This window comes from Sturnus vulgaris, chromosome 9, assembly GCF_052056855.1.
Source record: "Sturnus vulgaris isolate bStuVul1 chromosome 9, bStuVul1.hap1, whole genome shotgun sequence".
Classification (NCBI taxonomy): domain Eukaryota; kingdom Metazoa; phylum Chordata; class Aves; order Passeriformes; family Sturnidae; genus Sturnus; species Sturnus vulgaris.
The window spans coordinates 8,431,860-8,444,556 of NC_142251.1; the positions used below are offsets into that span (position 1 = coordinate 8,431,860).

Here is a 12,697-nt window from a genome sequence, read left to right on the forward strand (position 1 = left end):
TTCTGATTTCAGCTCGAGAGCTGCACCTCGTGTCTGAAGAGGGGACAGGCAGCTGGAGCAAGTGGATTTTCTCCTGTCCCAGCCCATCCCTGCAAACCAGATTCTGCAGGTGAAGGCTGTATGTCTAACTGCACAGCAGCCTTCTCACAATCCTGGAACCACAGCTGACATCACTGTGATGATAATTGCAGCAGCAGCTTTTGGCATTTCACAGTTTGATGTGTGATATTCTATCCCAGTAATGATTCCTGCAGAGGCAGAGGACAGCTCACTGGTGTCCTCCAGTGTACCCACTCTCATCATTTTATCAGTTTAAGGAAATAAAATAATACTAAAAGAAGAGGGGAACCCCCCCCCCCCCACCAGACATAACTAACTATCAGAACTTTGACTGATGATTGATTATTGGATCCCTTTTAAAGAGTTGCCCATGGAAGGAGATGCTGTGTTGGCTGGAGACCCACAGACATTTTCCTGGCCTGTCCAGGATGGTCTCTTGCTGCACATGGGCTTCCTCTTCATCTTCCATTTCTAAAGGGCTTTTACACTGCATTTGTGATGAAGCAGGCAAGCACCAGCAATATAACAGCACCAGCTGCTCTTGCAGGAAAAATTATTGGTTTATTAAGATAAAAATTACAGAATATTTTGCAGTTTGGGCACAGTTTCAGAGCCCAAACTGGAATCAGTGCTTTCAACAAAACAGAGACTGACTGAGAGTGAGAAGCGAGACAGAGATCTGTCACAGGCTGTCCGCACTGCAGGAGGGGAGGGCTGACCTCTAGGCACTGAGGAAGGTGCTGATGACGGAGCAGGGCTGGAAACGGTCATGGATTTGGCCAGGGCACGACTGTGAAGGCAGGATTTGGTAAGAAGGAAGCTGGTGGGACCTGCAGATGTTCCCAGACCAGGCCAGGCCAGCCGTTATGGCAGTGCAAGGGGACAGACAGCTGGCCATGCCTGGCTGCTCTCAGATCGGTGCCCTGGAGCAGATGGCAGTGGGTCTGTGCAATGTCATCCCGGCCACCTGGACCTAGCCTAAAAAGAGCTTTCCGCTGGTGGATGAAGCACAGCAATCAGGAATCCTCATCCCCAAATCCTGCCCTGCACTTCTGCCCCGGAGAAACATTGCCCCATCATCTGCTTCGTCTCTCCCTCTGGTGAAGGCAGGATGTTCTCCAGCATCAGCGGATTTTCTTTAAATACAGGTGAATCCCATTCTGGGAGCGAAGGATAATCCGAGGTATTTTGAGGGGAGGCATGGCAGGGTCGGGCAAGAGCTTGAAGCGCAGCAAGGTCAGAGCCAGCGCCACCTTCATCTCGTTCATGGCAAACTGCTGCCCGATGCAATTCCTGCAGAGAAACAGAACAGCTCAGCCAACTCCATCCCAGCGCTGGGCACAGCAAACCCAGCTCATCCCAGCCCTCCCACAGCAGCACACATCCTCCCCTCTGCAGCTCAGGCAGTGCTTTGGGCAGGAGCATGGACTGAGCAGAAGGAATTGAGAGGAACATTGGGAGCTCGTGATGTGTGGTCAATGAGCACGGAGAAGGAGGGAGATGGGGAAGCCAAAGGACAGGCCAGCACGGATGAATGGTGGGTCTCTAAGCAGGGAAGGTCTGCAAGGTGTTTGCCTTGAAGGAGTCAGCACAGGGCAAAGGGAAGGATTGGGAGGAGGGGGGAATCAAAGAGCAGGTTGGTGGAGTAGAGTCTCTGCATCAAGGAGAGGAGAGCAGGTGAGCTCAGAATGCTGCAGGCTCCCTTTGGGACAAACAGCTTTGGGACGCAGTTCCCTGTTCCCATAAGGGCAGTGCTGCTTTCCCATTTTGCCTGCTGGTATCAGAACCCCTCTGCACAAACATTTATATTATATCCTCATTTAACTATCTAACTATGCAATTCTGCAGGGCCAAGACTTCAGGTGGTGGTCTCTACCCACTACTCCTTCAGTGTTCAATTCCCTTTACCTCATTCCAGCAGAAAAAGGCAGAAAGGCATGAGAGTGCCTGCCAGAGACATTCTCTGGGGAAAAACGCAAAGGGTCAAACACCTGGAAATGAAGAATATGCAAAAAGAAAAAGCAATTATTTGAAGAACACAGTACTGACTGGTATCTTGAGAAATGTGACACCCCTTAATTTATGAAGAATCCCAGCAGAGAGAGAATTCTTCTCTCCTGCTAACAGGTGAAGGTTTCATGGGAAGAGGCACACCATAAAGGGAAAAAATTATTGGGAGATCAAAAGAGAACTTACCAAAGGATCTTTCCATACTTCAGGGTTTCTGTGAATGAGGTAAATGCTTATTGCAGTGATGGTGCCTGGAAAACAATTGAGGAGGAGAAAAGGGCTCACTGACAAAGAAACAAGCCAACATCTGCACAGCCCTGCCTGAACATCTGTGCCAGGGAGGATGCAGCTGGTGCCTGAGAGCAGAGTTTTGTGCAGCAGGAATGGGACTGACAGACCTTCAGGCAAGGTGCGTCCGTCGGGGAAGGTGATGGGTTTGCTGAGCTGCCGGGACACGCCGGGCACTGGGGGGTAAAGGCGCAGGCTCTCCTTGATGCACATGGTGCTGTAAGTCATCTTGCCCAGGTCCTCCCTGTTGGGACAGGCAGGATGAGCCCCACATTCCCCCCACTGCCTGTGCTGCGAGGTCCCTTCACCCACAGCCATCCAGCCTCTGAGCAGATCCCCTTGCTACAGAGCAGAGGGACCCACAATGCCCAGCCACAGCTGCTGGAGGCTGGGGATGTCAGGATACCTCTAAACAACCACTGAACAAGCTGAAGTGCAAAGAGACAGTGAAAAGTGAAAAGCACATCTATGATGTCCTGTGGTGAGGAAAGAGGAGAGAGCAAAGAGCAGTGCTGGTGGCCCAGGACTTGGGATCCAGAATAGCCCTTCCAGACTGACAGACTTAGCTGAAGGATCTGCTCCCTCCTGTGAAGTCCCTGAGCATGCAGCAACCTTTAGCACCTCAGCTTTGTTTTTTTTTAGCCTTGAAGACACTGCTCACTTAGAAATGGCAGTGATAAGAAAAGAGTTAGCAGCAGAGGAAATGGTGCAACCTTACCACTCAATTGTGTCCCGGTCCCCCAGGATGCCCTGGATCTCCTCCCTGCACAGTTGCTGGTGCTCAGGGTGTATTGCCAGGCAGTAGAAGAGCCAAGAGATGCCACTGGCTGTCGTGTCATGGCCCTCAAACATGAAGGTGTCCACCTCAGCACGCAGGTCCTCATCGGACAGCGCAGCTCCATTCTCATCCTAACAGTCCAGAGACACTCTCAGTGGCCCACATATACAAAATTTATATATATATTACAGTAACACACACACATATATAAAAATATGTAAATATCCCAGTAGGGGCCATTACATTCTCTCAGCTATTGTAAAAGGGGCATGATGATGCCTCTGGGAAACAAATAAACAAAATCAATGTCTGTTTACACTGAATTCAGGGCCCCTTTCCATTCACTTTTAAATCTCTTTATCCCCCCATACTAAACCACCAGGACTATGAAGTCCCTCTGCATGTTGTATACCCAAAAGGACACTGCCAACACTTCAACAATGGAAAATTGGATCACCTTGGTCTCTCTTCAACTGGGTGAGACTAGGCTAACTTTTTTTAATGGCTTGTGCAGTCCTGAGGGTCTCTGGTGGTTTATGGCACCCCTGCAAAGACTGACTGGCTTTTGCACGCTGTGCCCTGCCACAGATACACTCCTTGCCACTCACTTTGGAGCACAGCAGAATGTCCAAGAAGTCCAAATGTCTCTTCTTCTGGATCTTTTCAAATTCCTGTCCATCTTTAAGGGATTCCTTTCGCTCGTGGATCACCTTGTCTGAGGGAGAAAGGGCTAAAGGTTCAGCAAGGTCAAGAGATCCAAGCTGCAAAACTGTCCTTCCTTTGAGTGCAAACCTCACCCAAGGAGGTGAGCACTGCTCAGCCCATGATGCATTTGACCTGTGCTTCTGCATCCCAGGCACTTTGGCTTTTTCAGCAGCATGGCAAAAAAAGTGCCATGGATATTGTCATCCTGTTCTTTGTTCACCATGGACTTATCAGCCTACTTTACACACCCCTCATGCATAAAAATCACATCTGGCTTGGAATACAAAATCATTCCTTGCATTGGTGTTGTCTGCAGTGCTCATTCCTTGTCTCACCTTGTCTCTAGCCATTTTACAGGAGCATTTCCAGAGGGCAAGTCCTCCTTTAGTCTAGTTTAATGATCCAGGAGCTGTGAGACCCCTTTGCTTCATGCCTAGATCAGATCACTACTGCAAGATGATGCCCTGCTTGGATCTCAGCTCTGAGCTTCTGGGCAGGAGAAAACCTGACTGCCTCTGGCCAAAGTTTTGGGAGAGGATGACAGCAGGTTATACCTGTGTGGTCATGAGCGATCCTGCAGGTCTTCCTGAACTGAAATCCATGGGGGCTGAGCCAGTAAATGATGTCATTGTGGTAGGGGAAGATGCGGAGGCGCTGGTGCACCATGCGGCAGAGGTCGTAGACAGCCTGGATGTAGGTGTTTTTCCTGGAGAGAGGGGAATAGGAAGCTTGTTAATTTGGGAGCACAGTGACAGGCAATTTGCCCATTTCCCTTCTGAGCTGCAAGCTTCCTGCCAGGGTTTGGGGTAACCAGCACTGACCTGTTGGTCTGGCAGTTGCTGTGACAACTGAAGGCACATTTCATGATGCTATCAAGAGTCATCAAGCTGACGTGCTCAAAGAGCTCCACTGGCTTCCCATCTGCTGTCAGCTTTTCCCACTTATCCTAGGGCACAATGGAGACAGAAATGAGAAGACAAGGGTCAGCTCTGCATGATCTGCAGTCACCCCCTGGTTAAATGAGTGCTCAGATCGAGATACATCCCAGAGAAATGGAAAAAAAAATAAGGGGATGTCTTAGTTGACAGCAAAATCCCAGAGAAGAGAAGCCGGGAGTGGGATGGTTAATATGAGAATTGCCTCAGGCAGCTGCTGTTCTTGGATCCTGCTGGTGGTGAGCCCTGTACACCCTATCCTGAGGCAAGAGCACCTGGAGAAGCCCAGGACAGGTGCATTTCCGGGTGAAGGGGAGTTACCTAAGTCATTTAGTGTGTCTCTCTGTACAGGAGCAGCATATGCTGGCATTGGGCTTCGCTGGGTGCATTCTTGAGCACATTTGAGCTTGGTGCCCAAGATGCAAACTTTGGAGGAAGGTTTTTTTCTCTTTCACACACTCTCTGTGCCACTGTGTTTTGCCAGCAAGTAATACAAGAGCTCTTGCTCAACTCTTCACATAGGGGACCCCTAGAGAAACCATAAATCCTGTCTCTCTTCCCCAGCAGACATGAAGTGATGATGAATCCTCTGTCCTCTCCAGGCTGTAAGGAACGAGGGGACTTAAAAGCTGAGAAAGGGAGGGGAGGGGTACGGTCACATCTGAGCTCCACAGCACCAAGCCAGGCTTATGGGGACAGATGCACGGGCAACGATTGCCACCTGGTGGCTCGGGCTCACAAAATCGGCGTTGTGCTCAAGGAATTTCAAACTCCCAGGCACTTGTGAGCCTTGCAAAAGTTCTCCTGGCTCTCCAGCCCCCGGCTCTTGGCTGCTCCCTGGGCCAGTAGGAAGAACCCAGCCAGGATCTATCTGAAGCTAGCAGGGAGGTTGGAGTGAGGGAGGTGAAGGAGAAGGAATAGATGCAACATCCAGCATCCTCCAGTTCATATGCACAAAGCCTGGCACCCTTCTCCTGTAATTCCTACTGGTTTCCATCCCGCCCAGCACCAGTGGATTGAAGAACAATGCATTTTCACTGTTAATGAGGCACAGCAGGGATTGCAGCCGAGTCATGGGTATGTTGACAGCAAATAATACCCTTTAATCTTAGGTCACAGTATAGCTCCGCTCCAACTTTTATTTTTGGCGGATTTATTATTTATTTATTATACAAACATTTATTTACCTCAATTTTTTATTTAGACAAACACCTTGTAAGAAATTGCTGTTGAAACTGAGATCATGCACAGTTTGGGGATGGCAGTAACATTAATCCTGAAATCTCAGCCACAGAACCCAAGGCAGTACCAGAGACACTGTCATTGCAGGGATGCTCAACCTGCTCATCCCTTCCAAGGGATGCTCATCCCTTCCAGCTCAAGGGCAGGGATTTGGGGTGACTCAGAAAGATTGACCACCAGGACACAGCGTGTCCTTACAATTACCCGATAAAGAAAACCCTGCTCCAGCATTTACCTCTTAAACAGACAGGATGGGGAAAAGAAAATAGGGCAGACAGAGGAGCATCATGAGTCCTACCAGCATCACATTTGTAGACTCTGCCATCAGGCCCACGTACGGCTTCAAGACATCGTAATGAAAGCCTGGAGTCAGGAGTTTTCGGTGTTGGTGCCATTTGGGCCCGTGTAAGATCAGCAACCCATTCCCTGGGGAAACACAGGCAAGGCACGTTTTGCTGGGCACAGGCAGGCTGCTCTCAGCTGCCTGCAGACATAGCCTCAGCCTGCATGGAGTGTGATTAAATCTGCTATCTGAGTGGCTGTGAGAGGGTATTTCCAAATTCTTCCAGGGTTCCCAGAGCTGAGCAAAGCCCTGCGTATCAAAATGGCACAATAGTGTCTCTGAAAAGAAACACTACTGGAAAAGAGACGTTCAGAACAACAGATATATTTTTCACCAGTCCTCCAATTTAAGCTTCTTCCATCACCAGTCTTTGCTATCTATGGACATGTAAATATTTGTACATATGTCATGTCTGAACTTCCCTTCCTTGAAAATAAATAGAGCTACTTAGCACCTGTTTCAGTAAATGTAATGATTTCAGGAAGCTCTTAGCTATAACTCCATCAAGATACAGGTACAATGCTGTTTATTTATAGAGTGGTTTTGACTAACTTCAGAATCATTCCTTGCAGGAAAAGCTCTGAGAATACATACCAATCCAAGGGATAAGGTGTTTATAGCTGATGTTATCCTTGGGATCTGTAAAAAAAAACCCCAAAAACATAAAGAAAGAGAAAATAAAATGGTTAATGTTTTAATAGCATGAATCCAGGTTTGCAGATGAAACCTTCCTCTGGGCTCTCACTTTTGGTTGGGTATGAAGCAAAATTAGTGGCATCCTTGAAAAACTCCCAGTATTTTAACACAAAACAACTTTGTCCCTGCCAGCTGTAATAAACACATATAAAAGCAGACAAAGGACAGTGGAAAAAAGAAGATTATTGGTAGTCCAAAGTCTGTGCAGTGTGATAAATGATTAACCCTCTCAGACACCACTGTTCACCATGTTTTCTTCTCGATACATTACAGATACTTCTCTGCAGTAGGAACCAGAATTCTGAACCTAGAAAAAAGCTCCCAGATGTCTTCTCTTTGCTGGGAACAGGCACTGAGTAGTTAAATTTTCAAGGAGCACTTGAGGAAGTCTGATTTTCCAGCAATTTGATTTTGAGTCAGGTCAGCCCTGTAGCCCTGTGCCTGGAGTGCCCAGGGCACAGCATGAAGGAGAGGTATCTCTCCATGCCTTTAGATGATTTCTGCAAGAAAACCTCTCTGTGAAACCCTGCCTTGCTGTAAATTTTGAAGCTGGCATGGAAAATCTGCAGGTTGGGGTTGCTGATCCCCAGTTGAAGCCATGAGTTGAAGCTCTCACCTCCTCTGCCCAAGAGAACCTTGGCAAAGTCGGGATCAGTGATAACCAGGACTGCTGAGAAACTCCCAAACCACACAGGGTGAGCATGTGGGTACTTCTGTGTCCAGATCTCTTCCTTGTCCAGTGCCTCTTCCTCCTTGAGGAACTAGTTGAGAAGAAAAAAGAGAAAGAATTTGGGGGTAAAAAAATTGGGGGAGAAAAGCCCCCAAAAACCAAAATTATAATCTCCCAATACACTGTCTTGAAAGTTCAATGTCTTTCTGAGCACAAAACCAAGTAAGGACAAGCAAGGAATTTTTCCCTTGTGTTTGCAGAGCATGGGAAGTAGAGATGTTTGCTACTTTTAAAGCTCCTATAAAGTAATTCTTCCTTATCACTTGACCTTAAACTAGAGAGCATCTTAAGGCACTGTGGTGGTACCTATCAGCTCATGTATGTTATCTGCTTTTTCCATGGCCACCCCATAGAAGATTCAGATTTGCCCTAGCCAGCATCTGTATTTTGTGGCATGTAACTACATTCTCACTTGCACATGGCTGAGCAATTAGCACCCTGAAGCTGGGAGAAAATACAGCAGCCAACAGCATCACTACTGATCTGCCCCAGTGCAGCTGTGGGAAACCTCAGCTTCCCCCAGACATTTAGGTGGAGAAGGCCAGTCTCCAGGAAAAATTCAACAGAATTAGTGCAAAGTCACCAGTGGATTGTATAGAGAAGGAAACACTGGTTAATAACATAACATAACATAACATAACATAACATAACATAACATAACATAACATAACATAACATAATTCATTGATTTCTGGGAATTAAATTTTACAGGCAATGAAGAGCTGGTGCTCATAGAAAGATTTATCCCCTGTCCTTGGAAGCTGCAATCTGAGGAGCAGCATGAGCACCAGCTTTCACCATAGCAGCAGCAGTGGCAGGTTCACTCCGAAGCAATCACTGCTTTATTGCTTTTACAGCCTGTGTTGTTATGTACAGGCAATAGACAAAGAACAAATGGAAAGATCCACAATCACAGGCAGAGGAAAAAAAATACAGAGACAAAACCATGTAAGATTTTTTCTTTGAAGAGAAACTACTCTGGGCCAATATGCAGGGGGAAGGATTTTGGTAAGCTAGGTCTGACATAGATACTGCTGCTTTGACTTGAAGCTTGAAGATTAATAAAATCAGAATACTGGTGCAGAAATCAGCCTCAAAGTGACCCTATTGACTGTATCAAGTGAATATTTGCTCAGTTGCTTTAGTGCTGAGTTAGCTCAGCTTTTAGTCTGGCTGGTGTTTCTCAACCTAGGACATGGCTCGTACTCAAATAATCCCCCACATCAAATAATCAACCACATCTGATTATTTGCTTGGAGAGGATACTCGTGAGTCATGGGGTGTCTGCCAAGGGCATGTCCAGGTTCAGCTCCAAGACCAAGCTCCCCCTTCCTTACAAGCTGGAGCATCCCTGCAGCACATCCCATGTGTCCCCCACATTCAGCAGAATTATGAACTACCATCAGTTATTTCTTATTACAGAAACCTCAACTTCACTTACTCAGGTTCAAGATTTTGAACTTTATGAATAGAACCATCAATTTCTCTGACCTCAGGAATCAAACTGTGGGGCAAAAGGAGGCATCCCTCCTCAGCACCCACCTCTTCAGCAAATGCCAGCAGAAGCAGAGCTTGGCACAGTGCCTTTAGATAAATGACACCTGACCTAGCTCAGTGAAAGTCCCTTTGATACAGCTGCCCATGCTTCCCATCATGAATCACAAAAACCAGAATGGAAGTAACTGGGAAATGGTGAGCAAGTCTCACTGGCAGAAGTGCTATTCCTAGAAGCCTTTACACTCAATCTTGTTTTGGAGCACCACCCTTGAGTTTTACTATCAAGAACCACACTTGTGCTGGCAGAGGGTTGAATGGGTTTATTTGAGAGGAGAGATTACCCTCAAGGTGAGTAACCTGCTGCACGAAGCACTCCTGGAGCAGAGGAAAAGTGTAAAGTTCTGTGACCTGCCGAGGAATAGAAAACTCTCATGCCTTAATGCAGGGCTCCAGCTACTTGGCTCTGCATGAAAGACCATTACTTCTTCTTCCCTTGGGGGCTTGAAAAGAAAAGTATAAACCCCATTTGGGTCAAAGAAAGAAAGGTAATTGCCTGATCTCATGCTGAAATGGTAGTTTTGAAATGGAGCCAACACTAAAAGCATCTGGGAAGAGGCTTAAGCCACACTGATAGCAAATGAAAGAGAAAACACAGAAACTGAAATCTGAGAGGGTGTGCTGCATGCAGCCAGAGCCGGGCTGGCTCCTCCCCACCCAGGGCAGAAGTGGACAAAGAGTTGTGAGGGACAGACCCTCCCTGTGCCAGCAGGGCAGTGACCCTGCCCTCCTGCGCTTCCCACCAACCCCAGCCATGGGGAGTCCATTTGGTCAGCTCAGGGCTGGCACTCTGGGCTTTAACTAAGTCTCACTGCAGTGAGACTGAACAGCTCTACACAACCTCTTCCTGATATTTTAATGTCATTTCTACTGAGTGATTTGGATAAGCAGAGACTGATACCCAGAGAATGCTTTAAAACAAACTGATGTACTCCTAGGAGGTCCACCCAGAGCATGACAAATACGTTTGAAATTCTAAATTAGCCTGGATCAAAACTGGGAAACAATCAGTTAAATCAGCAGAACTGGAAATGTCAGTGCTCTCCCTGAATACAGCTCACAGGTCCTCCTCGAGGTGTGTGCAAAGTTTGTATTCAGTGTGTGCCCAGAGCATTGCTAGTCTCTTTGCTGGCTCGATGAACTGTCAGGCTTTGTGGAATTCAGCAGAATAATCATTAAATCTTCAAAAAAGGAATTCTCAAAGAAACATCGTCTGAGGTAAAAGTTGAGCCACGAACAACCTAGTCATGATTGGCACAAATGGTTAAATTCTCTTCCAGGACAAACAGTCACAGCTAACAAACAGAAGAACATAATTTATTTAATTGCAGCTTTAAAGTGTAACTGGCAGGGTAACAAAGCCCTGAACTGGCCCATCTTCATGCTTACATTGCCAAAAGACTGCTTGTCCCGTCCAGCACAACTAAACTGGCACTGCCATAGCACAGAGACGAGCCGTGGGAGGTCTCCCCCTGATTTCCCAGACACTTTTCAGGGTGCCAGTTATTAAATGTGCCACAGAGGTGGCCACGGCAGGATATCAGCAGAGCTCAGCAGAGGGCAAGGTGATTTTAAGCAGCCTTTATCATGTGTGGGAAAGCCTTATGCACCAGGCAGGCTCAGTTACACCTCGTGAGGATGCTGGTGAGTTGTGAAAATCTGTTTGCCAAGGCAGCCATGGTGATCTGTGTGGGCAAGTGCATACCTCGGGGAACAGTCATCCCTGCCACCAGTGACCAGAACAAGGCTCGCCTATGTTCGTGCGTTTAGTTACTCATGACCTTAACGCGACTGTAAGAGCCACGGCCCCTGCGCTGGATGTGACGCCTGTGATGTGTTTTGCGGCTGAAACGTGGCTCAGAATGATCAGTTGTCAGGTTCACTTGGCCGTGAAGCCGATGCGAGCTGGCAGGGAGAGAAAGTGCCTCTGGATGCCGGGAGCAGCGAGAATCTGCTCAGCATCTCACCAGCTCGCAGCTGGCTGCCAGAGGAGGAGAGAGGTGACAGCGGAGCCTGCCCGGGGACAGAGCGGTGCCTCCAGCACCGATGCCGGCTCACACCCGGCATGACCTCGCCTATGCCACCGTGTGTTACCGCTCTGTTCACTTGCGAGCCAGCCACCACCCTTTTTTCCATCATGCAGTCTGCAGCAGGCTGCGGGAGCTCTGCGTGAGCCATGCTCTCGCTAGGCACCACAGACATGGAAAGCACATTGGTCTGGCTGGGAAAAGAGATGCACACCTCTCACCCACCCAGCAATTCTCCCGGACCACGGGGACAAGTCCCACCGGCATCATTTCCGCACGCCCCTCGGGAAAGCCTCTCCCTGCACTTCCCCCCGCTCCCGGCAGCGCAGACTCGGCTCTCCCCCACCTCGTGGACGTGGCCGAAGAGCCAGTGGGTCGGGTGCCCGGGGAAATCGGCCAGCGCCCGGAGCAGCTCCCTCCGCCGGTGGAACAGCTGGATGGCTTTCAGCAGCACGCAGGTCAGGCAGAACACGGCGGCCAGGTGCAGAACCCTGGAGACATCCACGCCCAGCCACAGGAGCCTCATGGTCCCGGTGAGAGCCGCCGGCGGCTGTCCCCGGTGTCCCGCAGCGCCCCGGCAGCACCGGCCGCGGCAGCCAATGCGGGGCGGAGAGGCAAGTCCAGAGTCCGAGCGGCTGCCAAATCACGGCAGCGCTTGTTGGGAGGGGAGGGAAGGGAAAGGAAAGGAAGGGGAGCATACCGCGGGAATGCATCCCAGCTCCGCTGGCCGCCGCACCGGCTGGGAGCTGCTGCCCACCCCGAGTCCCCGGCACCAACACTGGCTGGCTCCGCGCCGGGACCTCAGGCTGAAGAGAGAGGGAAAGGCCGTACCCTGGGATTCCTCCTCCCAAGGTCTTCATCATACACTCCTGCCTCACGAGGTTTCACCGACATCTCCACCCATTCCCATCCCGCATCCCGGCTGACAGCTCCCGCTCTCCTTCCCTGTCTCCCTCCCCGCTGCCGGCACTGTGAGCCGCATCCCAGCGCCGGCCGGGACAGCATCTCCCGGCAGCGAGTGCGGGGATCCCGCACCGCGCCGGGCTGGCGATGCCGTGCATCAGCCCAGGGCCGGGTACCGTGGCAGCTTTGGCACGGCTTTGGCACGGTTTGGTGGCAGGTAGAGGGTAGGCAGCTGCCGGGCAACACCGCTTCCTTGCCACAGCTATCTCTGCGAGCAGCAGCCCCTGCCGAGCCTGGAGGGCGAGGGGTCGGAGCGGAGCCGCGGCGGGCGGCACCAACCGGGCCGTGCCCCACCGCCCCCTTCCCCGCCCGTCCCTCCCGCCAGGGGCGGGACTCGAACCCGCGGCGCTGCCCTCGCGGGGCGGT

At 49.8% G+C, this 12,697-nt stretch overlaps 1 protein-coding gene across 1 annotated transcript; it reads right to left on the minus strand.

Annotated features, from left to right (window-relative positions):
* Positions 1–601: 601 nt before the first annotated feature.
* Positions 602–11,990, minus strand: LOC106850586 (cytochrome P450 4B1-like). The gene is made up of 12 exons (XM_014872022.2): positions 11,715–11,990; positions 7,674–7,818; positions 6,956–7,000; positions 6,317–6,444; positions 4,663–4,787; positions 4,396–4,547; positions 3,745–3,851; positions 3,077–3,267; positions 2,469–2,602; positions 2,257–2,321; positions 1,969–2,051; positions 602–1,353 (listed from the first exon to the last, which is right to left on the minus strand). The coding sequence occupies exons 1-12, from the start codon at positions 11,892–11,894 to the stop codon at positions 1,185–1,187; spliced, it is 1,524 nt and encodes a 507-aa protein (XP_014727508.2). The 5' UTR covers positions 11,895–11,990; the 3' UTR covers positions 602–1,184.
* Positions 11,991–12,697: the final 707 nt, after the last annotated feature.

What these genes read in the sequence shown, in the direction of transcription:
- LOC106850586 (XM_014872022.2), bottom strand. Translation starts at nt 11,894, where the DNA reads ATGAGGCTCCTGTGGCTGGGCGTGGATGTCTCCAGGGTTCTGCACCTG. An exon ending in TCTTCGGCCACGTCCACGAG is followed by an intron (nt 7,819 to 11,714) that starts GTGGGGGAGAGC and finishes CTTCTCAACTAG; the next exon opens with TTCCTCAAGGAGGAAGAGGC. An exon ending in GGTTCTCTTGGGCAGAGGAG is followed by an intron (nt 7,001 to 7,673) that starts GTGAGAGCTTCA and finishes TTTTTTTTACAG; the next exon opens with ATCCCAAGGATAACATCAGC.